Genomic DNA, 26,489 nt, shown 5'->3' on the forward strand with positions numbered 1-26,489 from the left:
CGGCCTTCCGGGCTGGGCTGCAGTGTGACCTAACAGAAGGAGCGGCACGTGTGCCGAGTGACCGCAGAAGAGGCCTGGGTCAGTGGGGCCGGGTGAGGAGCGGGGTGGGTGACTTCGGAGTGAACACCAGAGGGAAGCTTCGACCTCTCGGTGCCTGAGGGCTGTGTGGCAAAATGCCCCGCACGTATTGGTGGTCAGCCACGCTGACGTTATGATTGAAACAAAAATGTTCACACTCTTAACAAAGCTTTCCTTTGGGCATTCTGCTTAGATTGCAGTGGAGGTCACGGAATCCTTTGTGGACTATATCAAAACCAAGCCAATTGTATTTGAAGTCTTTGGCCATTATCAGCAGCATCCGCCCCATCTGCAAGGACAAGACCTTAACAGGTTTGGACCAGATGGCAAAGATTTTTGTTGTTATTACTGTTGATTTTTAGTTCCTCACTTACTGGAAAGGATTAACAGAACTTAGGTAATGGTTTTATGTGTTGCCCTATATTTCCTCTTTAGAAATTTCACCACCTTTCTCTAGCCTCCTAACCACTCAGATTAGATAGAGAAAATTGAATTTTCCCCAGGCAACCTTTAATACCATTATTTTGTGGGAAGGACCAAATCAGGTAGAAGGTTGAGGCCCTAAGGCGATGCCATGAAGGTTGTGTGTAGTTGTTATTCATGACCACAACTTTGGGAAGCTCTGAGTGGATTCATCAAAGCTGAGGAGGATGGGTAGGTGTTTGGCGTCGTGATGAAGACACCACTTGGTATATCACATCCCGTATTGAGAACTCTGCTCAGCGTCTGGTCCCAGCTTCTTGCTGGTGAGTCGCCTGCAGGCATCAGGTGGTGGCTCAGGACTTGGGGCTCTGGAAACCCAGGTGGAGATCCAGACGCCCGGTCGCAGCCTCGCCCTGGCCCAGCTGTTTGGGGCATGGGAAAATAAGCCAGGGGGAAATTTTTTCCCATCTCTATTCCTTTTAAATAAAATATAAATAAATAAATAGAAAAAGGACTTATCAAAACCTTTCAGTCTGTTAGATTGTATAGACCGTGTCTAGTATCTGATACACTATTCCAGAGTTAAAAATGCAGGCAGTCTCTTCTCTTAAAGGCAATTTAAACTTGCCATTAATATCAACATCTGCTTTTTTTTTTAATGTGCTAAGGAAAATTCTCTGCCATTCCTTGCAGCCCCCCTCAGCCATCTCGCCGATTCTTCCCTCCACCTATGCCGCTCTCCAAGCCAGGTGAGTACTGCATACGTTCCTTATATGATAGATGTGTTCCCTGTGCACACACCTGCAACTGTGCGTGCACACCCACTTCTTTGCTGCATAGCCTGACTCCAGAGAGCTTCAGAAAGCTCATGGAAAACGGAAAAGATAAATGTTGGGGGTTGTTTGTCCTGGAGGTTAAGAGGCTGCATTCCTGCCGGAGTGCCTGGCTCTGAGCTCTGGCTCGGGCCCTCGACTGCAGCCTCGTGTTGATGCAGATCCTGGGAGGCAGTGGTGGTTCTGCAAATGTGGGATGCCCGGTTCAGCTCCTTTGACTACTGGCTTAGTCCGCCAGCCAGGAATCGCTGCAGGCATTTGGGCAGTAACTAGCAGGAGGGAGGGCTCATAACTAGAGATTTAAAAGTAAATACCGATAGCATTGAGATTTTTAAACATTTGTTTTAAAAGAGTTACAGAGAGGGAAACACCAAGAGATCTTCCATCCACTAATTCATTCCCTAGATGGCTGCAACAGCCAGTGCTGGGCCAGGTTGAAGCCAGGAGTGTCACCCAGGTCTCCCACGTGGGTGGCAAGGACCCAGAACCTTGAACCATCCTTCGCTGCTTTTTGTAATCCATCAGCAGGAACAGAATCCTCAGCGGAGCAGACAGAGGCTGGACTTGCTCATTCCAGCCCCAGCTCTGAGAATCTTGAAAGGGGTTAATATGGCTGGAGTGCTGCCTGTGTTGAAGTCCTGGCTCCAAGTCCAGTTCTAGTTCCTCCTGGTGCGCAGCTGGAAAGTGGCAGGGATGACTCGGGTGCTCATGTGGAGACACAGCATGCCTTGTGCTCTGCTGGATTCGGCTTGACCTGTCCCTGCCTCTTACAAGCGCTTGGAGCATGAATCGGGGACAGAAGCCGAAGCTCTCTTGGCCTGTTTCTCTCTTGCTGTCTGTCTTGGCCTTTCGAACAAATAATTTTTTTTAATCTTAAGAGATTTTTTTAAAAAAAGATTTGTCTATTTTTTATTGGAAAGACAGATATACAGAGAGGAGGAAAGACAGAAAGGAAGATCTTCCATCTGTTGATTCACTCCCCAAGTGACTGCAATGGCTGTAGCTGAGCCAATCCAAAGCCAGGAGCCAGGAACATCTTCCAGGTCTCCCACACAGGTGCAGGGTCCCAAGGCTTTGGACCGTCCTCGACTGCTTTCCAGGCCACAAGCAGGGAGCTGGATGGGAAGTGGAGCTGCCAGGATTAGAACAGTCACCCATATGGGATCCCGGTGCATGCAAGGCGAGGACTATTGTGCCGGGCCCGATATTTATTTTAGTACCACAGATTTTGAAATGCATGTCATTTTCTTCTAATACACATTTCCACAAACTTTTTGAAGACTCCTTATATTCCTGCTCTTCTTACATACATCACAAAAATACTAGTAGTTTCAGCTCCTGCTAGAAAGCCCAGCTAGTGGGGCTGTGTCTGCCAGTCCTCTGAGCGTCTCATTGCAGCTTTTGCTGATTGCCCTAAAGACTCTGCCCTGTCAATGATAGGGTTTTGTTGGTTTTTTTTTTTAATTTCCAGATTATATTTACTCTACATATTCAATTATCTTTTTTAAACTTTTACTTTGCTCTTCTTAGTTTCTTTTTTTGAAAGATTTGGGCCCAGCACGGTAGCCTAGCAACTAAAGTCCTCGCCTTGAATGTGCTAGGATCCCATATGGGTGCCATTTCTGGTCCTGGCAGCTCCATTTCCCATCCAGCTCCCTGCTTGTGGTCTGGGAAAACAGTCGAGGACAGCCCAAAGCCTTGGGGCCCTGCACCTGTGTGGAAGACCTGAAGGAAGTTCCTGGTTCCCGACTTCAGATCAGCGCAGCACCGGCCGTTGTGCTCACTTGGGGAGTGAATCATTGGACGGAAAATCTTCCTCTCTGTCTCTCCTCTCTGTGTCTCTGACTGCAATAAAAATAAATGAAATCTTAAAAAAAAAAAAAAGATTTATTACTTGAAAGACCTAGTAACACGGAGAAGAGAGAGACATACAGAGATCCTCAATCCATTAACTTACTCCACAATGGCTAGGGGCGGGCCAGGTCAATCCTAGAGCTTGGGCTGTTCTCCCATATGAGTGGCAGGAACGCAAGCGCCTGGGCCTTCTTCCACTGCTTCCCCAGGTGCCTTAGCAGGGGCTGGGCAGGAAGCAGAGGAACCAGACCCCCAGTGTAGCCAGTGCTCGTGTGCGTGTGTGTATGTGCGACTTATGCATCTCGGTTGGACGTGTTTATGAGGTGCAGTCGGATGTTACACATGTATGCCTGAGGGTAAGCACATCCCCATCTCCTTGAACAATCTCCATTTCGTTGTGGAAAGGACATCCGGAATATTCTCTAGAAGTGATGCGTCACTGTTCACTGTGATGGCCCTGCTGGGCAGAGAACGCCAGAGCTCGTTCCTCTTCAGTTACCTTGTTTTGCTTTCTCTTTGTTTATTTCTACCCCTTTCCCTCATGGCCCAAATTCCCACCCCACCCTATGCTCGCTCTCCGCCCTCGGGATTCCTCACCTCCATCTGCCTTCAGACCATGAAAGAAAGATGGAGCTCATTCGGTTTCTCGTGTCTGGCTATGTGACTGTGCGTGTGTTGGACACATTTTCTGAGCACGCCAGCGTGCTTGCCTCCTCCGCCGTTGCCACCTTCCAGAATGAGGCTGACCCACTGCCGCCTTTTCTCTTTGTGCCAGTTCCAAGCTGCCAGAGCGAGAGGGTGCCCAAACGAGATGGTTAGTAGTTCACCTGGCTCTTAGATGTAGATCCAGCCCTGGGGGCTTGTGCCAAGACCCGGCTCGCGTCTCGCTCGTTGAGCTGATTGTAGCGTAGCACACTGCTAGGTTGCACCCCATTTCCTGCAGAGGTGTTTCTCTACTTGGACCACTGTCACGTCAACCCACGGGTGAGGCGCTTTGCGTGTCTGTCTGAATTCTTTGTCACATTATTTTAATTTTGAAGATATTCTACTAGTAGCTGGTTTTGTTGGGGTTTGGTTCCTAATACTCCTGACTTTGCCCTCTGACCCTCAGACATCTACCAGAAATGGTGACACTATTTTCCTCTCCCCTGGCATCACTAGCTGAGGTGGCATGCAGCTCGAGCGAATGCTACCATACTGTTGAATGTGGTGTAAGATTTATGAAGCCCATCACCTGTGTGATGTTAGTGGATCTTTGAGACCGCAGGCTGCATGTACTAATCCACATCGCAGGAATGAGGAGACAGGTCACAGGGATTGAACACACGAAGTCACATAGCAGCTGATTAATGTGGATTTTAAATCTGAAAAAGAAGATGTATACCAGAAGGTCGTGTCCTGACTCTTGCTTATCAATCTGACACCCGGTTCCCAAATTTGTGTGTACTTGGGAATCACCTGGGAAACTGCCGAGTGTGTCCTGCCACTTGAGTTTGTGATCAGACTCTCTGGAGTGTGGCCTGGGCTTTGGTACCTGTCACGTGCACAGAGGGCTGGAGGCGAGGTCTGCGGGCCGCCACGGGCTTGTGCTGTGTGAGGCTCTACCAGGCACTTCCCAGGCATGGTCTCTCACACGCCACAGCCTGGGAGGGCCAGCAGGGAACCGTTTAGATGGGACACTCTGTGTTCTCATCTCTGGAGGCAGTGTGCGGAGAGGGAAATGAGAGTTGGCTCTTGGCTTTCCTCGAAGGCGAAGGTACCGGGGCAGCTCATGTGGAGGTTTCCCTGTGTCTCCCACGTTGAGACCTGTCCCCAACTTGCTGCTTTCCCAAGTGCCTCCGTGAAAGTTGACATTAGAAAAGCTTATACTTTTGCTAAGTAAACTTGGACCAGATTTTGAAATTTTCTAAAATCTTTAAAAGTTCCAGCTACCAAGTTAAACACCATGAGCAAAACCAGCTTTGGCCAGAGCATGAGCAAGTATGATCTTCTGGTTTGGTTCGAGATCAGTGAACTGGAGCCTACGGGAGAGTAAGTCCAACTTTCTATGTTTTTTTTTAAATTTTTATTAAAGATGTATTTATTTATTAGGCTGTGTAAGTATGTGAATGAGAAAAGATCAGTTCATCTACCAATGCACTCTCAAACTTCCCCAGGCGCTCGGACCATATGTTATCTCCCAGGCTCATTCCAGTGATGGGAGTGGGAGCGACAGAGACCCGAGGTGGCCTTCTGTCTCAGGCAGCACTGACCCCCCTGTGTCACCAAGCCTCTCTACGTTCTTAAATGAGCCAGAGTGGTTCAGTACTGGGCTAAAATGCTGACTAAGTGTCGTGTTTGGGTTCATGAATCTTTTGCCATGTCAAATTCCAGTTTTGAATTCAATTTTGGTGATCTTCATATTTTGCTTTAAATTAGATGTTTGTTAGAGAACCAGCTAGCATGGTATAAAAATTTGCTCTCCTGTTAGCAACAGCAAGAGCAAGATCATGCTGCACTTTGTCTCACACCCACCCGCATGATTTGATCAGAACAGGAGAGCAGGTGGCGCAGGATGGAGTGCAGCCTTCAGGAGGAAGCAGAGTGTCCCCCCCCGGACCAGAGCTCTGCCCCTCAGCCCTGTTTTTGAGTTCGTGTTCCTGGTTGGAATGAGGCTGGAGCTGCCTCCTGCTCTGCCGGCTCTTTCATTTGCAAAAGCCTTGCAAGTGTGGCCACCACAGATGTCTCCCGACAGACCAGATGTTCTCTTGGAGTTGTAGATCCCAGTGGTCGACAGCAGCTCACTTCTCCCTGTGAGCTGTGGTGTTACTGCGCGTGCTTCATGTGCGTATCGCTATCACCGTCTCTGCCATGCTTTTGGAGAAACACAGAGAAAAAGGAGCCGCTCCTGAGCAAGCAGCTCAATAGTCTCAGTGGTGTGAGGGGCGGCAGGTAAGTGTGTGCAGCCCCAGAGCCCCTGCTAGTGTCATCGCCAGGGGCTGCCCGGCACGGCGTGACACACACATCCTGTGTGTAGCTGTCTGTAATAGGATAACTAATTAGATAACTTGCATTATGATGACGCAGTAATTACAGCAGTGGCTTCCACTGAATTAATTGTCTGAATCCTAAAAAAATAAACCACAAAACTGTCTGGACTCTGAAATTGTCTCTGTTTCTTCTCTCCTGCCAATTGCCACTGCAGTTACACACTGTTTATTGAGTAGTTGCTCTGTTAGGAGCTGGAGTGGAATTGCAAATCAGGGTCTCGGGCCTGAGCACGTGAGTCAGGTGAGGATGATGAGGCGCGGACGTGCTGAGAAGGGCCAGGCTACCAGAGGAAGGCCTGTGCTCAGAGTGTGGAGAAGCACAGAGCCCAGGGCTGCAGGGCGTGGCGGGTGAAGTCGCTCACTGCTGTCTTTTTGCATCTCTGTTTATGTAGGTACCTCCCAGCTGTGGTTGACCACACAGCCGGCTTGCCCTGCCAAGGAACGTTTTTGCTTCACCAGGTACTAAGATGGGGACAAACTAGCACATAGGAGGGAGTACCAAAAAGAGTATAGAATAGGCTAGGTTGTCATCCACTGTCTCCCCAGTATGCTAGGCTGTCAGCTGCTGCCTTCCCAGTCCATTAGCAAACCTAGATCGGAGGCATGGCATCCTTCGGACTCCAGTTAGGCACTCTGATATGGGATGTGGGTGTCCCTAGCAGTAGTTTAGCCCACTGTGCCACAGCAGCTGCTGCTATATGTGTGTTATTGGTTTCCCCCTAGACCATGGTTCAGACCTACCTTGCTTCTGTGTTTAAATATGTTTAGGAATAACTTTTGAAAAATAGTTTGTTTCACTTAATTACTACCATGTGTACAGCTCTATATCATTTTTTTATTATATTTTTCCTGATTTTCTGGAAGCTCTTTGCTTTCAGTCGGAAGCTCTTATTAGTTGGGGGTAAAAGATAATGCTTCCGGTGTCCTGAGCTCTGGTTTGAGATGTAGGTCCCAGGGTGGGAAATCCGAGTTCAGTCTGTCAATGCTCGGAAGGGATCCTGCCCCAGGCAGAGGTGGCGCTCAGGTTCCCACCCTTCGGGGTATTCAGTCTTGGTGTGTAACCTGAACCTGTGTCAGACTTCAATTCTTCCTCAGATCATGACTTCTTTCCCCCCCTTGAAAAATATTTATTTATTTGAAATATTAGTGAGAGAGAGGTGGAGAATTCTTTTATCTGTTAGCTTACTCCTCAAATGACCAAACACCAGAGCTGGGAGGGTCTAAAGTTAGGAACCTCCCTGGAGCAGAATCTTCTGGGTCTCCCATGTTGGTGCAGGGACCCAAGGAGTTGGGCCATCCTCTGCTGCTTCCCCAGGTATGTAATAGGAAACTGGTTCAACAATGGAGTGGACAGAACTGGAACAAGCACCCATATGGGATGCCAGCATTGCAGGGAGAAGCTTTACCTGTTGTGCCACAGTGCTGCCTCCCACCCCCACACTGTACAATCCAGAAAGCAACCAGCAAAGGGAAATGATAGCTGGTTAGTGCTGACTTGCAGTCCTGCCCCGTCCTCTAGGGTATCCAGCGGAGGATCACCGTGACCATCATCCACGAGAAGGGGAGTGAGCTGCACTGGAAGGATGTCCGGGAGCTGGTGGTGGGTGAGTCCGTCCCTGCGGAGGAGCCCCCCTGAGAGGCTGAGTCCCTGTGGGAGGACAGCCAGGGCTGGGAGTAAAGAGCATGAAGGTGGAGGCCTGGAGTTGGAAGCTGCATGGTCTCTAGCTTCATTCCTGTGGAGGTCTGTGCCCGAGGCTGAGGGGCCTTTAGGAGCTTGCTGTTCAGTGGCAGAGACGAAGATGGCATTTGTGTGCAAAGTAATTTGAGGAATTACGCCAAAAGATCAGGCGAAAAGGCTCAAGGTAACAAGAGTGATCCGTGAACACTGGGTTAACTTTTGGGGAAAGAGTCTGCATAGGTTTGAGAGAAATGAGTAGGCTTTGATCTTACCCAACTTTGTGTGTACAAGTCTCTGGCCAGCCTACTAGCTAAGTTGTGTGAGCCTTAAAACGGGGGGCAGGATCAGAGCCCCTTGTTTCTTCGACACCCCTGGGGGTGGGGAGACCTCAGAATATGTTCTAAGATATAGAAAATCAAGTGAGACAATAAAAGAAGCTAGCAATATTGAAGAACAGTTGTCAAAATATCAGATTTGCAATGTAAGCTCTCCTGCATTGGTGCAATAAGTAGCAAGCCCCAACAGTAGGTCCAGTTGCCATTACTTCAAAGTGGTGATAAATAGACTTTACCTTCTTGTGACGGGTAAACCTCTGTGGTTTCTGCCCGATGTGGAGGCGTGGGTTCCTGCTCTTGCCTGTGGTTTACTGCTTTCCTTAATGAGAAAGGAAATGCCAGCTTTCAGTTAAGGTTTGTGAAAATAAAGACGTCATTCTCCCCATCAGCTCGGGGGCCCTGGAGTACTGTGCACAGATTTCTTGTGGCTCAGTGGACAACTGACCCCAGCAAGGAGACCACTCCTGCCTGGGTGGTTTTCAGGCTGTTTCCAAGTTTCGTTTTATAGGGGGCACTAATCTACAAAGCTGAAGAGAAGCTTGGGGGATGCAGAGGCAGTGTGGCCTGGGCTTCTCTGCAGAACCCTCCGAGATCTGGCTGTTACTTTACTTACATACTGTCAGACAGTGTTTGCTCTGCACCAGAGGCTTTTCTGAATGCTCTGGGAGGTTTAGTCCTCACATCACAGGTGAGGAAACAGACCCGGGGGATTGGGCCCCTGTGCCAGGTGGCAAAATAGTCCCGTGTCCCCTTGCACAGTGCCGTCTCCCTAGGCTCGGTCTGAAAGCAGCTGCACGATGAGCTAGAGCCAGTGGCTTTGGAACTGTCTGTTAGGTGAGTGAGGGTCAGCTGGCAGCACAGCAGGGAAGCCCGTCACATGCCTGGCTGCTGCAGGCTGCAGAGCAGAGGGGAGCACGACCCTCAGGAGCGGCACCGTGCTGCTGGCAGTCCATGCTGCAATGCATAATTGTCATAAGTGGTATATGTATTGTTCAGTTTAAACCTTTATGGAGATCCTGTAGATTGGACCGTGGGCCACATGGGTTTGTGCATCTGTAGACAGAATGCTCATACCTGGTTCTTGATCTGTTCCTGCAGGCCGGATTAGGAATAAGCCTGAGGTGGACGAGGCCGCCGTGGACGCCATCCTCTCCCTAAACATCATCTCTGCCAAGTACCTGAAGTCCTCCCACAACTCGAGCAGGTGGGCTCTGAGGCGCGTGCAGGGTCTGCCCCAGTGGGGAGGCCAGGGCACTCCACATTCCTTGTTGGTTAGTGACTCCAGGTGCCCCGAGGAAGCAACTCCCTTCTCACCTCAGAATTCCACCTGTCTTCCCTCCGCCCTGAGCTCCAACCGAAAGGAAAGAAGCAGAGACAGTGTTCTGTCTGCTGTGGAGTGTTGAGAAAGCCCAGCATGCCACCCGGGGGCTTGTCGCTGAGAGGAAGTGCTGTCCTGGGCAGTGGCCGCTGAGAAAGGCCACCTCCTTGGGCCCCGGGAACATGCCCTGTAGTGTGCCAGTGCGGCCCTGGCATTTGGTCTTCCTGCTGCCAGTGTGGGCTCATTGTCAGGGATTACTGACTTTCCATTTATGTCTGAGGGGACCAGGATGGGCTGCTATAAATAATTGTTTTAAGTTTTTACTTTTAATTGATTCTGGCCAGGGTTAATTTCTTCTCTTATATGACAGTTTTGCATAGGAAGGAGAAAAACAAACCTCTGTTTGTCTTTTTGTTTATTTACTTTTTTTTTGTTTGTTTGTTTGAGAGGATGTGCGCTCTGGGGAGGTAAATGGCCGAGTTAAGAGGGGTACTTGGGTGTCTGGGCAACATCAGGAACCATCTCTTAGGGTCCACAGCAACTCCATGTGGCTGTCTTCTGACAGAGATTTGAAGCCAGTGTTCAGCTGGAATTCATGAGAAACATCTATCGTAAATTTTCTTTTAGAGTGGTTTAGCATCACACATGGGGAAAGCTGGTGTTTGTCACACTGCTGGCTGCCTGCCTCAGGTGACTGTGACATGTCCTTTGACTACGCCCAGCAGCAGGCCAGGGGCTTGGGTCGTGCCCAGCAGCAGGCCAGGAGCTTGGCCATGCCCAGCAGCAGGTCAGGGGCTTGGGCCATGCCCAGCAGCAAGCCAGGAGCTTGGCCATGCCCAGCAGCAGGCCAGGGGCTTGGCCATGCCCAGCAGCAGGCCAGGGGCTTGGCCATGCCCAGCTGCAGGTCAGGGGCTTGGGCTTGGGCTGTGCCCAGCAGCAGGCCAGGAGCTGCCAGAGATGGATTGGCTTTGTCAGAGCAACTTCTCCTGCTGAACAACAGGTTAGATTCAAATCATCTGAAAGTTGACTGAAGTAAAAAAACATTATTATAGTTACCTTAAGCATTTTCATTTTAGTTTCAACTAAGCATGTGCACATTTCCTAAGATCTTGTTACACACCCAAGACCTTTTCTGTAATTGTAGGGAATTCTGATTGCATTTCTTATAAAGCCTAAGCCATAATTCACCATCTGGTTTTCAGTTTTGTGAACCATAAGCCACAAGCTTGTCAAAAAAATCTTATAAACTTTTGATCACTTATCATTAACATTTTATCATTTTCTTCTTTTTAAAAATAATTGTTATTTAAAAGACAAAGGAAGAGGCTGTGCTCTTCCATCTGCTGGTTCACTCCACAAATGCCTGCAAATAGCCAAGGCTGAGCCATGCCGAAGCCCCCTCAATCCAGCACTTACACGAGTGGCAGGGTCCTGAGCATGTGGCCCTTTGCTTGCTCCGCCCGTAACGGACGTTACCAGGAGGCTGCAGTCAGAAGCAGAGCTGGTTCAAGCCTAGGCACTGTGACATCAGATGCTACCGTGTAAAGCCACTGAAACTTAAACGGCAGCTTCACTGCTACACCAAATTCCCCTCTTTTTCTCATGTTTGTCTGCCTAAACTTAACAGCTATTTAATGTTGTAAGAAGTGTATTTGAGAGTGATCATACTGTCCTTTGATTCATCCGCTACACGCCTGGATGGGGCAGAGCCAGAGTTTATTTATTGTTTGAAAGGCAGAATTGCAGAGAAAGAGACACAAAGCCAAGGAGAAATCTTGCATTGTCTGAGTCACTCCCCAGAGGGCTGCAGCTGCGGGAGCTGGGCCAGGCTGAAGCCAGGAGGCAGGAGCTGTTCCCTGCGGGGCCAGGAGCCCAGTCGCTTGGGCTGTTTCCCATTGAGTTCCTGGTCCGTCTACTAGGAAGCAGGATCAGAAGTGGAGCAGTGGGACCTGAACTGGCACCCATGTGATCCAGCGTCACAGGCGGCAGCTTGGCTCAGAGCACCCACGTGGCCCTCTGTGGCAGCGTTTCCTTTACCTGGACGCCTCAGAGGAAAGGCCCACGTTGTTGTTCGCCTCTAGCAAACTGTCCCATGCAGCTCTCTGCTATCTGTCTCAATTCGTGTCGCTTATTAGCAGATTTGTTCTTTTATCTATTTTTCCCGTCTTTTCCCTCACCCTTCTCGCCCTCTGTTTTATTTCTTACTGTACTAACAAAAGCCTTTTCTATGTTTTTTGCAGGCTCTTTCTTGATAAGGATATTCCTAGGTATTTTGTGTGTGTTTCTGCACATAAAGATTCTAATTTATCAGAATGCTTTATGTCTTCATTGCTTTGATAGCTTAGCGCCCGTCGCCCGTACCCACCTTCCAGAAAGCATAGCCTGTACTGGAGGGAGATGGCTGTCTTCTCCGTGTCCCTGGCGTGTTCCCGTGGGGGTGTGACTTCACATGTGGCTTCTTAAGAGATCTTACAATTCCAGATCATCCTCTCCTTCCACGAAGGAAACACGCGCGCTTACTAGGCCTCCCGGGTAGTAACCTCTCCTTTGCTTTCTCTTTTCTTTGTCTGCCCCCTCTTGGTCAAGAGTGTAAAAGGCTTGTCGCGCTGAAGCTTTGCATAACCGTTGACTTTCTTTGCTTTTTCCTGTGATGTGAAAACCAATTCAGGTTGCAGTCTCTGTGAGAAATAGTTTAAGTTTCTCTTTGTCCTGTCAGTGTTTGTCCTCTATATTGATTTTCTTCTTTTGAAGTAGAAAAGAAAAAACCCCGCTTTGGCGGTAGATATAGTTTTTCTCATCTCTGCCTCTGATTTAGGGAGAAACTCCAGTAAGTAAAAGTATGACTATTTATGTGTTTGGTGAATATTATTGATATAATACATTTCATTCTTTTTTATTTCAATTGCCTTTTTTAAAAAAATTTTTGTTTCATGATACAGTTCCATTGGTCCAGGGGTGTCCCCTTCCACCCTCCGCCCACCACTGTTTTCTCCCGTAGCAAGAGCAGCAGTCGCAAGCCCGTCATTCTGCTATTTAAGTGTATCATGACATAATTATACAGTTGTAGGAAGTCCAGCATCCTATTGTCAAGACATATTTAACATTTTCATATCCATCTTTTGTTTCTTGATCCGAGCTCCACTTGGTTCACTGCAGAGTCCAGCTAGCATGACCTCAGAGTCCTTCAGATTATTCACCGTTAGCAAATCCCAGGGCCTGTCTGCTTCAGAGTAGTCACCCTGAGACCTCTTGCTTCCCTGGTGCAGTTGCCGCTCGGTTCATGCTGGGGAATCCTCTCTCTCTAGCCAGCTTAGGTGTCACAGAGGGCTCGCTCCGCTGCCAGGCCTGAATCCCCACGCAGCTTTGTGTAGTGGGCACTTCCCGCTGTGTGGTCACTGTGTGGTCACCGTGTGACTTACGCCTGCCACTAAGAATCCCTGCTTCTGGTAGTTGCTCAGCAGAGCGCTGCAGCAGCTCCACAGCAAGACAGACAGGAAGCTTGCTGTTCCAATTCAGGAATATTTCACTTTATTTTAGATTTCTTTTATTTGTTTGCAAGGCAGAGTCACGGAGAGAAAGAGGGAGAGATAGGCAGAAAGAGATCTTTCATCTACTGGTTCACTTTCCAAATGCCCACCATATTCGGCTCTTGGCCAGCCTGGAGCCAGGAGCCTGGAACTCCGCCAGGGTCTCAGGTGGGTGACAGAGGCCCACCTTGGGCCAACTTCCACTGGTCACCAGGTGCTTATCAGGAAGCTAGATTGGAACTAGAGCAGCCGGGGCTCATAACTACTTAACCTGCAATCCTACAACACTGCCCCCTTCAGGATGGTCTTAGTGGAATCGGAGTTTCCTTTCTGTGAGCTAGGCTTCTATCTGTGACATGCACTTTTTGAGTTAATGAAAACATAAGATAGAAATATGCAGAGGTTTCCTATGCAAGTCCAAGCTCCCGCCTCAGTTTGCGAACAGTGGCCTGTGGTGGCCCATGATGGTGTTCACGTTGGGCGAGCAGCTTCATGGCGCACAGGGATGGGGAGAGGGATTTACATTGGAGAGCACCACCCATGTGAAGAAAAAGGGCTCACTTCACTTCCATGTCCAGCTGCTACAGTGAGACAGGCCAGCCACGTTCCAGGTTCCTGACAAAGATGGAGGCTCTCAGAATGGTCGTGTTCTCAGGGACTGCTGCCATACTAGCTCACGCTGGCACTCAGCATTAGCATTTGTCTTCAACCAGTAAAGTTTGGCCCTAAGCAGGGCTGTGGCTGCAGGGAGCCAGGGAAAGGCTTCCTCTTACTCCTCTCACCTCCTTTCCATCGCTGTTTGGGTTGCTTGGTGACGGCCTCACCGGTTGAGTCTGTATCCTCTGATGCCTTTGTGGAAAATTTCTTGGCCCATGCTCACTGCCCGCAAGCGGCATTTAAGGAAGTACCATTTGTGAGGACAAGACAGCAGGGAAAGGATCAGATCTGTACACTGGCCCTTGGAAGGTGAGGTATGACCGAAGCATTCCGGCTCAGAAATGGACCGTTGTTCTTCTGGGAGAAGCAGCATAGGAATGTGTTGAGAGAGGGGATGTGGCAGCTGTGGGCCGTGGCGAGGCAGGAAAAGCATCAGTGGGAAGGTCCGTGCGGAGGTGTTGCCATACGTGTTGTGTGAGGAGCTCCGGGCAGTCTTGTGAGCCCTCTCTGCAGCAAGCAGGGGTGCTGGCTAAAGGAAGTGCCTTCCCTGAGGAGGGAAGCACGGGCTGGCAGCTGGGGGTCATCGCGCCACCACTCCCTAACTCGCTAGTGTCGGATGACACTTGGCTGCACCGGGTGGTTGAATGGCAGGGTCTGTGGTGTTTTACTAGTGGCAAAAGCAAACCACACTAATCATAATGGTTCAGAAAAGTCAGTTGGACTTTATTAAAATAATTCTATGCTTTTTTTTTAAGATTGAATTATTTTTATTGGGAAGGTGGTTCTTACAGAGACAGAGAGGGGAAGATCTTCTGTCGCTCATTTACTCCAGATGGCTGCGACATTCAGAGCCAAGCTGATCCAAAGCCAGGAGCCAGGAATATTCTTCCAGGCCCCCCACATGAGTGCAGGGTCTCAAGGACTTGGGCCATCCTCTGCTGCTTTCCCAGGCCACAAGCTGGCAGCCATGTAGAAAGTGGAGCATCTGGGACTAGAACCAGCAACCATATGGGCTGCCAACATTCAAAGACAGGGTTAACCAGTTCAGCCATTGTGCTGGTCCCTCTAGTTGTTATTTAAATAGAAGATTGGTTTTCAAATAATTTTTCTTGGAAATTATCAAATGATAGTTGTCAGGGTCTGGTGTTAAAAAAATCACTTTTTTTTTTTTTTTACTGAAACATTAATTAAGAATCCTGGTTTATCTTATCACTGTATTTAAATCAAGACTCCTAGGCTTAAATTCTGCCCCAGGTTTCCAGCATTCATCTCCATGGACATGTGTGGTGTTTGAGGCTCAGCAGAGCTGGGTGAGGGCCGCCAGGCGGCTGACGGCAGGAAGGCTCCAGTGCAGACTCCTGCCGACTTCCTGCTCTCAGTGTTGACCGAAAGGAAACTTGCCGTGGTCATTCTTATACCTTCTGTCCAACCTCACTGTCCTTCTCATCCTAATCCCTTGGACAGAGTTTACCATTCTTACGTTCATAGGCATAGAGAAGCTCATCAAAAATTTACCAAAACAAATTAATCCATCTGAATATTCTTTAATGTGGAGCAGCAAGAGGATGGAGAGGCACCGTTTTCCCCAGGGGCGATGCTCCCTGCTGGGTGGGGATCCTGGTAGAGGCTGCAGTAGCGTTCGTGGGGACCTGGAGGAGCCCTGAGGGGCTCAGCTGGACTGCAGTCACTTGAGCTACTTTTGGGTGACTCCTCGCGTCTCTCTGACCGTAGAACCTTCTACCGCTTTGAGGCTGTGTGGGACAGCTCCCTGCATAACTCCCTTCTCTTGAACCGAGTGACGCCCTACGGAGAGAAGATCTACATGACGCTGTCAGCTTACCTGGAGGTGAGGAATGCCAGGCGCCGTGCACAGCCCTGGGCAGTGGGCGAGTCACAGACCCGCTTCTTCTTGACTTACCTGCCAGCACATCCTTACATTGCTTCATCTGCTTGTACTTCACTTACTGTTCAGGTCATGTCACGTTCTGTTCCTGGGTTATAGTTAGTCAAGTCCTGTGCTTTTTTTGTTTGTTTTACTAAGGCTTCATCATTAGTAGCCTACTCAGCATTTGTGAAAGCATATACGATTTTCAGAAACCCCTTCTTGTTTCTGAAGAACAGAGCTTGGTGGGGTTAACAGCCCAGCCCCTGCAGCCAGCCTGAGTTCAGGTCCCTGGGCTCCCCGTCTCTGCCTGCTCCTCTCTGCATGCTTCGGTTTGCTCACTTGTTAAGCAGGGATGACAGTAGTTCCTCACTTCAGAGGAATGCAGCCTAATCTTGCTCGTGGTGTCCCCTGAGTGGCTGTGGGAGTCCTTGCTGCCCCGGGACGCAGGCTCATGGCACAGTCAGCATCCCTGCCCGTCTGCTCGCAGCTGGACCACTGCATCCAGCCAGCCGTCGTTACCAAGGACGTGTGCATGGTCTTCTACTCCCGGGACGCCAGGATCTCCCCACCGCGCTCACTGCGCAGCCTATTCGGCAGTGGCTACTCCAAGTCGCCGGACTCGTAAGTTTGAGCACACAGAATGTTCTGTCCTCGGAGGTGCCCAGCGTGCTGCCCACAGTGAGTTCACAAGGAGCCGTCTTGGTGACTGTCATGTGACTCTCACCTGGGATACAATGCATTTAGCATGGTACGGCTGAGTTAAGGAGGGAATGAAGGAATATCACCTGTGAGCTCTTCCAAGACAGAGTTGGAGGGACTGAATATTCTCTCCAGTGACACTGTTACATTTACAACAGTTGACCAGAGGAATCGCCTCTGTATAAGGTTTATTGTGCATATTTCTGATATACCAAAATATGCTAAGAATAATATGGTAAATGCCTGTGCGCCGCTGCGCAGTGTCAGGACTGTTAATGCTACAAAGGGAGGAGGTTCCTCTTCCCTCGGAACCCCCAGAATTTGTCATTTTATTACAGTCACACTTTCCCTCTCATCTCTTCTGTCTTATGGGAAGAAAATGAATTTTTATATGTGCATTTAATTTTTGTATTTGTGTTATAAATTTCCTAGTTTCTCATTCTAGTTTATTTATTCTGTTGAAACACCAGTGGCCAAAAGATTGAGATGAGAACAGCTCACTGTAGGCAAAAATAAAATCTAGTCAAGTCTAGAATAGGAACAGAATAGTGACTAATAAGTGTCTGCAGTTAAATCTAAGGTGGGAAGCAGGTCCTACAGAGGAGGCAGTATTTTAAGTTAGGAAGAATTGAGGTTTTCCTGTTGTTCTACAAGAAATTGAATGGTTGTTTTATTTTTAATAGCAATCGAGTCACTGGAATTTATGAACTCAGCTTATGCAAGATAGCAGACACAGGTAGTCCAGGTAAGTTCTTGGGCGACGGGAAGGTGGGTAGTGACCGCTGCATGTGTTACGCGTATATTACATAAGGTCTCAGAGCGTCTAGCTGAGGAGGCACGGGTGTAAAATCGCATAGGAGCTAAGTGTGTTTTACAAGTCAGATTTTTTTTTAAATTAAAGATTTATTTATTTAAAAGGCAGAGTTACAAAAAGAAATCTTGAATCTGCTGGTTCACTCCTTAAAATGGCTACAATGACCAGGACTTTGCCAGGCCAAAACCGAAACTCCAGCTGGGTCTCCCACGTAGGCGGCAGGGCTCCCAGCCACTTGGGCTGTCCTCTGCTGCTGCTTTCCCTGGACAGTGATGGGCCTGAGGTGCTGTGAGTGTAGGCAGGGATTTAATCCACTCCACCACAGCACTGGCCCCTCAACTGAGGTTTTTGGTGGTGGGTCAGAGTTGCAGTAATTTGGTTTCTGATATGTGAAATAGTTATAAAGAGGCCAGCATGGGCACAGCACAGTGAGCTGCAACTAATGACTCTGGCATCCCATAAGGAAGTGCCAGTGTCAGCCCAACTCCTCCACCCCTGATCCTTGTGCCTGGCAAGACAGCAGAAAATGGCCCAAGTGTCTGGGTCCCCTCCACCCACAATGGGGAACCTGAATGGAGTTCCAGGCTCCTGCCCTCATGGGTCTGGATCTTTTGGGGAGTAAACCAGCAGAAGCAAAATGCTCTCCTTTTCTCCCTCTCTCGGTCCCTATTTCTTTCAAATAAATAAAAGTTTAAGAAAAAAAATGATTATGCAAGCCATAAGGAAGGGCCTGGCACAATAGCCTAGTGGCTAAAGTCCTCGCCTTGCATGTGCTAGCATACCATATGGGTGCCGGTTCTAATCCCGGCAGCCCCACTTCTCATCCAGCTCCCTGCATGTGGCCTGGGAAAGCAGTGGGGGACGGCCCGAAGCCTTGGGACCCTGTACCTGAGTACCTTTTGCAGCCACATGGCGAGTGAACCAGCAGATGAAGAGCTTTCTCTCTGTATCTCCTTCTCTCTAAAATCTGCCTTTAAAACAAACAAACAAAAGACTTTGGCGGCAGCCTGCATTCTTGCAAAAAAGCATGAGCATGTCAGGTTTGTTCGTTTCTGTGTCTGGGAGCTGTACAGTTCCTGCAGCCCGGTGGGCTTCGGCAGCCGTCTGTCTGGAACCAGGAGCGGGAGCAGAAGTCAGGCTTCTCATAACATTTGATTAGTGTGAGTTTGAGTCACTTTAGCAAACATATATGGAGCTACAGGTGGGAGTTAGAGAAATGAAAATGACTTTGCATTTGGGTCCAAGTCCTATTAGCAGCTAGTTATAAATGTCCACATAGTCCCTTCAGAATTCTTAGAATCAGCACAAACTCATATTTCTCATTTAAAACCAGTATGACATTTCAAAAAGCAAATAGAGGGGGCCAGAATTAAGGTACAGTGGGTTAACCCTTACTGTGCTACACAGGGATCCCATGTGAGCTGGGGTTCAAGTCTGGCTGCTCCACCTCTGATCCATCGTCTAGCATGCAGGGAGTGGAGGGGGAAGTGCTTGCTAATGGGAAGGCAGTGGAGGATGGCCCAGGGGCTTGCATACCCCACCGTCCGCCTGGGAGACTTGATGGTGTTCCAGGCTCCTGGCTTGGACCCAGCCATTGCAGCCATTTGCAGCATGAACCAGCCAACTGAAGGTCTCTCTCCTCTCTCCACCCACACCCTCTTCCATCGTTCCTCCCTGCCTCTCTCCCTCTCTCTCCCTCCCTTCTACCCCTCCCTTACTCCTTCTTTCTGTGTCTCTCTCACTGTCTATAACTCTGCTTTTCAAATAAATCTGAAAAGCAAAAATAAGAAAAACTAGTGGAGTGATGGGGATTAAGCCGTCCGTCACCTACCTGCCTCTGAGCTCCGGCTAGGGGCATCTCTTCTCACTTTCTTAATGTGAGTGTCTTTTTGCGTATTTGGAATCATAGTGTATAAATGAATTAAAACTTAATTTTTAAAATCAGAGTTGTTTGGGGGAGAGGCATGATTTTTAAAAATAAATAAATAAATAAATAAACAAACAAACAGAATCCCCTGCAGTTGAGACCAGACCGACTCAGTTTGCCGTGTTTTGTAGGAGTTACTAATTCCTTCTGATCTGACATCAGTAATGAATTCTTCTCTAAGAAAAGTGAGGTTTTTCCTTTTCTTAGGCATGCAGAGAAGGAGACGGAAGGTGCTGGACACGTCGGTGGCCTACGTACGAGGCGAGGAGAACCTGGCCGGCTGGCGGCCTCGTGGGGACAGCCTCATCCTGGAGCACCAGTGGGAGCTGGAAAAGCTGGAGCTCCTCCACGAGGTGCGGGCTGCCAGCACGGGCTCCACCCCGCGCCCACCCCGGCTGGCCCCCGCGGGGTCTCAGTGAGCTCTGTGTGCACTGAGGCGACAGTGTCCCTCTTCACAGGTGGAGAAAACGCGCCACTTCCTGTTGCTGCGGGAGAGACTCGGGGACAGCGTGCCCAAGTCCCTGAGCGACTCGCTGTCACCCAGCCTCAGCAGCGGGACCCTGAGCACCTCCACTAGCATCTCCTCGCAGATGTCCAGCACCACCTTCGAAAGCGCCGTCACCCCCAGTGAGAGCAGCGGCTACGACTCGGCAGACATCGAGAGCCTGGTGGATCGGGAGAAGGAGCTGGCCACCAAGGTGGGCGTCCTGGCTGCACTGCCCACCAAGGGGCAGGGCTTGCTGAGCGTTCTGATGAGTCCCTCTCAGTGCCTGTCTCGAAGGGCCTCTGCTTTAAGCCTGTGCTAGTACTGCAGATGGAAGTCAGTAGGACCCAGAGGCCTGACTACGGCCCTGCAGGTTCAGCCACCACCTGTGATATTGGCATTCCAGATGAGCACCAGTTCGAGTCCCAACTGTTCCACTTCCTACCCAGCTCCCTGCTGATGCGTCTGGGACAGCAGCAGAAGACCTGGACGGCACTGCAGGCTCCTGGCTTCGGCCTGGCCCAGCCCTCACAGCGGCAGCCACTTGGAGAGTGAGCCAGAGAATGGAAAATATCTCCATTCCTGCCTCTGTGTGTGTGTGTGTAACTGCCTTTCAAATAATGAAGTTTTTTGGGTTTTTTTGGTTTTTCTTTTGAAGAGAAAGTTTTCTCTGGCTGTGACGATAGACTTGTGGCGCAGAGATGCACTGGGAGAGGGGCCCTCCATGTAGTGGTCCCGTGAGAGACAGTCATGGCTTCCACACAGAGCAAAGAGGAAGTGAAATCGGAAGGGGAGGCCACAGGCTCTTTGAGGCGGAACGTCAAGTAGCAACTGACTAAAGAGGAAATATAAAAACGGGAAGAGTTTTGTTTTTTTCTAGGTTTTATTTACTTGAAAAGCAGAAACAGAGAACTCCCTCTACTGGTTCACCCCCAGTAGCTGGTGAATGGCAATGGCTGGGCTAGGCCACCAAAGCCAGGTGTCTCCCACACAGGTGCAGGGACCAGGTCCTGGACCCTTTGTTTGCTGCTCCCTGAAGCAGGAGTTGTGGAGTGGAGCCAAGGACCCGAGTCCCAGCACTCCCAGTGGAGTGCAGGCATCTTCACTGTTGTACCAACATTTGCTTTTCAAGATTTATTTATTCAAAAGCCAGAAAGAGAGAGTGAGAGAAAGGTATTTTCCATCTGCTGGCTAATTCCTGAAATGGCAACAAGAGCCAGGACTAGGCCAGGAGCCTGAACTCCGTGTGGGCCTCCCACGTGGCTGGAGGGGATCCGGAGCAGAACAGCTGGGACTTGAACCATTGCTCCGACATGGGATGCCAGCATCGCAGACAGCTTAGCTTGCGTACCACAATGCCTGCTCCCCGATCTTCAAAAAAAAGTGACAGAGAGGGAGAGACAAAGAGACCTTCCATCCAGTGGTTCACTTCCTAAATGCCCGCAACAGTTAGGGCTGGACCAGATGAAGCCAGGAGCCCAGAACTGCATCAGAGTCTAGCCCATGGTCAAAGTGTCCCAGGTGCTTGGGCCCTCGTCTGCTGCCTCCCAAATGCATTAGCTGGGAGCGAGAGTGGAAGCAGAAAGCCGAGACTCAGACCGATGCTGTGGTAGGGAATGGCGAGGTCGCAAACGGCAGTTTAACACATGCTCTACTCCACTGGCTCCCTGTTTTGTTTTCATTGAATGATGGTCCGGTTTATTTGGGAAAATGCATCCTCCCACAAGGCCCCCTGCCTCTAGTACAGAAGAGTCTGAGAAGGGATACTTTGGCATTCTTAGCATTTCTAAACAGTGACACTTGCAGTAATTCACTCTTGTAGTCTTTAGAATGGCTTTGTAAATCCCTTTGCTTGGGGCTGACATTGTGGCATAGTGGGCAAAGCTGACATCTCCGTTGCTGGCATTCCATAGAGATGCTGGTTTGTTCCTTGATGACTGCACTTCTGATCCACATTCCTGCTAAAGACCTGAGAGAAGTAGTGGAAGATGACCCAAGTGGCTGGGCCCGTGCTACTCACGTGCAAGGCCTGTGTGCAGCCCCTGGCTCCTGTTCTGGGCATGGCCCAGTCCTGGCCATCGTGTCTGTCTGGAGAGGGACCCAGCAGAAGGAAGGTCTCTCCTCTGCATCTCTCTCTCTCTAACATTTTCAGTAAAACAAATAAGTCTTTAAAAAGAAAAATCCAAATACGTCTTTTCAAAATATCCATATGGTTTTATTATCTTTCTTGTAAATTTTACAAATTTATTTATTTATTTAAAAGTCAAAGCGAAAGAGAAAATTGGAGCCAGCCATTCCGCCTGCTGGTTGACTCCTTAGGACTGAGCCAGACCAAAGCCAGGAGCCAGGAGCCTCTTCCAGGTCTCTCACACGGATGATGGGGCCCAAACTCTTGGACCATCTCCTGCTCTTGCCAGACTGTTTCCAGGAGCTGGAGTGGAAGTGGAGCAAGCAGGCAGACAAACGTTTGCCCACACGAGACGTTGGCATCGCAGGTGGTGCCTTCCCTGCCCCTACTTCCCTGCACAGTACTGTCCCCTGTGGTCTTTCTTGATATGTACTGGACTTGAGACACGTGCTATAGGGAACTGTTCTGAAGCTACCTTGGAAAAGAATTGTTTGATTCTACAATAGAATATATAGGTAAGAATTAATTATCAATAAACTTGGCCTAGATTCCAGGATTCACCATCCTAGTCACTGTTGACAGTGCCCTCTCAAACTGCTCAACACGTGAGCGGGTCTGCTCCTTTCCGGCCGTTCTGCCCATGCCTCATGTGATGGTCCGTGTGACTTGCTCTCCCCTCTCTCCTCCAGTGCCTGCAGCTTCTCACCCACACTTTCAACCGAGAATTCACCCGGGTGCACGGCAGCATCAGCGATTGCAAGGTGAGCGCTTCACACAGTGAGTGGGTGCTCGATCTCTCCACAGCAGCTCAGGTTTCTGTTCCCAAATGATACTGCTTTTCGGTGGCTTTAGAAGGGCATTGCATTGCATTTGAACAGCTGATATTTACTGTAGTTTCTCAGAGAAGGAGTGCTGACTTCTGAAGATAATGTGTGTGACTGACGGGGGCGCCTACTTTGGCAGTGTCATGTGGTTCTGGGGGCTGGGGCCCAGGAATGCCTAGGTTCTTGGGGGCAGAAGGTCGTGCTGCCCTCAGCAAGGTGTGAGATAGACTCTCAGGGAGCTTCAGTCTCGCTCGCTCCATCTGATCAGCCTGACCATCCTGCTGGTCCTTGCCTGAGGGTTGTGTCTGCTGACTGCTTCTTTGCCTGGAGTATCCTTCTTTTATTTTTTTTCTTTAAGATTTTTATCCATTTATTTAAAAGGAAGAGGGAGAGAGGTGGTGGAGAGATTCCAGCCACTGTTCTCTCCCAGGTGGCCACAATTACCTGCTCTAGTATAAGCCAAAGCCAGAAACCAGGAACTCCTTCCTGACCTCACAGGGGGGGTGGACAGACTCAACTACATTGGCTGTCTTGGGCTGCTTTCCCAAGACACATTGGCAGGGAGCACGATTGGAAGCATGGCAGCTGGGGCTTGACCCAGAGCTCAGACAGGGAGTGCCCTCCGAGCCCCAGTACTTGCCCCGGAGCAGCCTCCTTCCAGATTCTGCTCAAGGTTGGCCCCCTCCTGGCTTTGAGTTTTCTGCACCAGTGTTGTCACCTTGGAGTGGCCTTCCATCCCAAGCACAGAAGAGCTGGAAGCTCGCGAATCCTGCACAGCCTTCCTGCGCAGCCCTTGTGAAGTCTTGGGGGACCAGCCTGTCCTCCGCCTTCTCCAAGCAGGCAGGGCCTCTGCCTTCTTAGGATGCCAACGCCTGCCCCATGGAGGGTGCTCAGATGTATGTGAGAGGTGAGGCAGCCTGTGCGAGTGGGCAGGTGGGGCAGTGGCCGTATAACAAGCTAGTTTTGCCTCTCATCGTCTTGGTCCCTGATGGGACACTCAGGCCGTAAAGCATCTTTCATTTCTGTTTATTTCTTCGTTGTGTGAGGAGGCCTGTTTGCCTGAAGACCTTGTGCGTCTTCATGTGGCGAAGGTGTGGTGGAGGAGTGGTGAGCTGTCAGGCACTGCTGAGGGAGGACACCACTGCAGAGCAGCGTGCTCCCACCTCGTCTCACCAGTTGCCTTTGTTCCTCCAGCTGTCGGACATCTCTCCGATCGGCCGGGACGCCTCCGTGTCCAGTTTCAGCAGCGCTACCCTTACGCCCTCCTCCACCTGCCCCTCCCTGGTGGAATCAAGGAGCAGTTCCTTGGATCAGAAGTAAGTACCCCCATTGCACCAAGAAAGCCAGCCTAAGGGGTGGGAGAGGGTCCACCCCCGCCGGGGGTGACACACGTGTTGGAGGCACAGGGCTGGAGAGACGCCCCATGAGTCACTGCTCCTTGTCTGCTGCTCCGCATCCCTTTTGGCTCGTTCTGTCATCCCGTCCCTGCCCCCACTCCTCACCGCAGTCACATTTTCAGACCTAAGAAACCCCATCTTGGGAAAAATGTTTTGGAATGACTTGGGAGAAAATGATGCCACAACAAAATATATAGGTGAGAATCAATAATAAATTAGGCCTCAGTTCTCTGACGCACCATCAGGTCACTCTTTGGCAATGCCCTCTCAGACTCCTGCCCAGCTCCAGGCATTGCAAGTCACCTGTCAGAACCTGCCTGGGTTGCACTGACCTGTCCATCTTACTGTGCCAACCCTGATGCAGTTGAATGTGGCTGCAGACAGAGGAACAGCCAGGCCAGTGTGTTAAATTTAGGGTGCCGGCAAATGTGAGGGATTATTTCATGTGCTACTGAGAAGGAAAGCCAACTAAATTTAACATGCCATTGACTGTAAGATATATCCTAATTCAAGAAATAATAAGGTAGAAGAAGCAGGCCTTTAAAAATCAGACATACCTAGGCAGCACTTCTCTAAGATACCTTACTGCATGTGGGAGTTTGCTGTTCACGTTGTAGTCCATAGGGCTGGGCCGAGTCAGCAGAACACATCTGCCCCCTGGGACTAGGCACCAACAGCCCACCCCATCAGGGTTCTCTGATTGCCAGACAGCCACCTGGCCACTGGGGAGCACACCCAGGGAAGCTGACACCCAGCAGGGATGAGCTCATACTTCAGATGGCTGGGTTTTTGAGGCTTCAGACAGGAAGGGAGACAGCCTTGGTGGTCAGCGGCGGCCGCCCCCTGTAACTCCTGAAGCAGGACACCTGGGAAGTTCAGCGTGGACTTGGTGATGGTGGCTCGTCCTCTCTGCTGAGCACTCACCAGCCGAGCTCACAGCTGATACCCAGGGAGAAACCTCATATTCCCACTGCAGGGACAGCCGTGCCCCGGACCTCTGTCCAACCTTAAACCTCTCTCTCTTCAAGGACCCCAGAAGCTAATTCGCGGGCCTCTAGTCCGTGCCCAGAATTTGAGCAGTTTCAGATTATCCCAGTGGTGGAAACGCCCTATTTGGCCCGAGCAGGAAAACATGAATTTCTCAATCTCGTTCCAGATATTGAAGAAATTAGACCCGGGTGAGTACTGCATTGACCAGTACCAGGTACAACACCAACATGAGCCACTCGCTTCCGGGTCCTTTATAATGTTGTATATGCAGTCTAGCACACCTTAAAAAATGCAATATTTTGGGTTTATTTTTTCAGCAGTCATCGTTTATTTAAAAGGCACAGAAACAGGGAGAAGGAAGGAGGGAGGGGGAAGAGGGATCCTCCATCTGCTGATTCACTTTGCAAATGCCTGTGACAGCCAGGACTGGGCCAGGGTGAAGCCGGAAGCCAGGAGCTCCATGCAGGATGCCCACAGGAGTGTGCTGCCCTCCACTGCCTCACAGGCGCATGGCCAGGAAGCTGTGTTGGAAGCAGAAGTGCTACTTTAGCAGCACACATACTCAAATTGGAAGGGCAGTAGCTAGCACTTGAACTGGCGCTCCAAGATGGGGTGCCATGCCACCACGCTTGCCTCCATCTAACATGTGTTGAATCTGAGGAGAGAGCTGGCCTGAGCGAGCGCTCAGCTGTGCCCCTCCCTCGTGCTTCTCTGTCCTGGGATAGCAGCTTGTGGCACTAAGGGCTCTCAGCTTCACAAATGAGACTGTTGCCATGGTCGTTCGCCTGCTTGGTGGAACCTTGGAGCCTTGATGTGGGAGAGATTTTTTCTTGCTTCTCAGCACATGATTGCCTTTTTGTGTAAAGCTTCTTTGGGGCTGTCTTTTTTAGCTCTGTGGTCTCAAAGAAAGGATACCTGCATTTCAAGGAGCCGCTATCCAGCAACTGGGCTAAACACTTTGTCGTGGTCCGTCGCCCTTATGTCTTCATCTATAACAGTGATAAGGACCCGGTGGAGCGTGGGATCATTAACCTGTCCACGGCACAGGTGGAGTACAGCGAGGACCAGCAGGCCATGGTGAAGGTCAGCCTTTCCCAGCCTTGGTTTTCCATTGCCACCCACACCATTCCTTCTGCTGTGGAATGGCTCCTTTACGCAGTGCTGTGTGTCCTGTGGACATGGCCGGGTGGTCCCTGCAGTAACTTCTGTCTGTGTTCCTTCCAGACACCCAACACCTTTGTCGTGTGCACGAAACACCGCGGGGTCCTTCTGCAGGCACTCAGCGACAAGGACATGAACGACTGGCTCTACGCCTTTAACCCACTTCTTGCTGGCACAATAAGGTGGGAAGTTGTCCTCTGCTTTCTCGGCTAGTCTTTGGCCTCGGGGCTGCCCACGCCAAGAGGAAGGACAGTGTTGTAAAGGGTTTGAAAGGGCGGGGAGGAGAGCAGCTGTGTCCCCAGCTACAGGGGAGACTTGGCTGCATTGCAGGGGTGAACCCCCTCTTGTTCCTCTTGCACAGGCCTGCGAGGGGCTCGGAGGCCTGAGTAGAGGGAAGGTATGAGTTCCCTGTGCTTCAGCCTCAGGTCCTCAGAGGGGCCTGTGGTGC

General features: G+C 50.1%; 1 protein-coding gene across 3 annotated transcripts in view; it reads left to right on the forward strand.

The window, feature by feature from the left end:
* Positions 1 to 26,489, forward strand: part of KIF1B (kinesin family member 1B) — a 152,513-nt gene that overhangs the window by 121,957 nt on the left and 4,067 nt on the right. For all 3 annotated transcript variants that reach the window (XM_040987888.1, XM_040987889.1, XM_040987890.1), the window contains 16 exons: positions 272 to 390; positions 1,195 to 1,250; positions 5,111 to 5,219; positions 6,610 to 6,676; positions 7,737 to 7,821; positions 9,329 to 9,434; positions 15,464 to 15,578; positions 16,105 to 16,238; positions 17,000 to 17,061; positions 19,265 to 19,410; positions 19,516 to 19,755; positions 22,359 to 22,430; positions 23,688 to 23,809; positions 24,919 to 25,068; positions 25,771 to 25,963; positions 26,105 to 26,223. In XM_040987888.1, coding sequence (XP_040843822.1) covers positions 272 to 390; positions 1,195 to 1,250; positions 5,111 to 5,219; positions 6,610 to 6,676; positions 7,737 to 7,821; positions 9,329 to 9,434; positions 15,464 to 15,578; positions 16,105 to 16,238; positions 17,000 to 17,061; positions 19,265 to 19,410; positions 19,516 to 19,755; positions 22,359 to 22,430; positions 23,688 to 23,809; positions 24,919 to 25,068; positions 25,771 to 25,963; positions 26,105 to 26,223 — 1,895 coding nt within the window. The remainder of the gene's footprint in view (positions 1 to 271; positions 391 to 1,194; positions 1,251 to 5,110; positions 5,220 to 6,609; positions 6,677 to 7,736; positions 7,822 to 9,328; positions 9,435 to 15,463; positions 15,579 to 16,104; positions 16,239 to 16,999; positions 17,062 to 19,264; positions 19,411 to 19,515; positions 19,756 to 22,358; positions 22,431 to 23,687; positions 23,810 to 24,918; positions 25,069 to 25,770; positions 25,964 to 26,104; positions 26,224 to 26,489) is intronic.

The sequence above is a fragment of the Ochotona curzoniae genome, unplaced genomic scaffold, assembly GCF_017591425.1.
Source record: "Ochotona curzoniae isolate NIBS_2020 unplaced genomic scaffold, NIBS_Ocur_1.0 contig_4792, whole genome shotgun sequence".
Classification (NCBI taxonomy): domain Eukaryota; kingdom Metazoa; phylum Chordata; class Mammalia; order Lagomorpha; family Ochotonidae; genus Ochotona; species Ochotona curzoniae.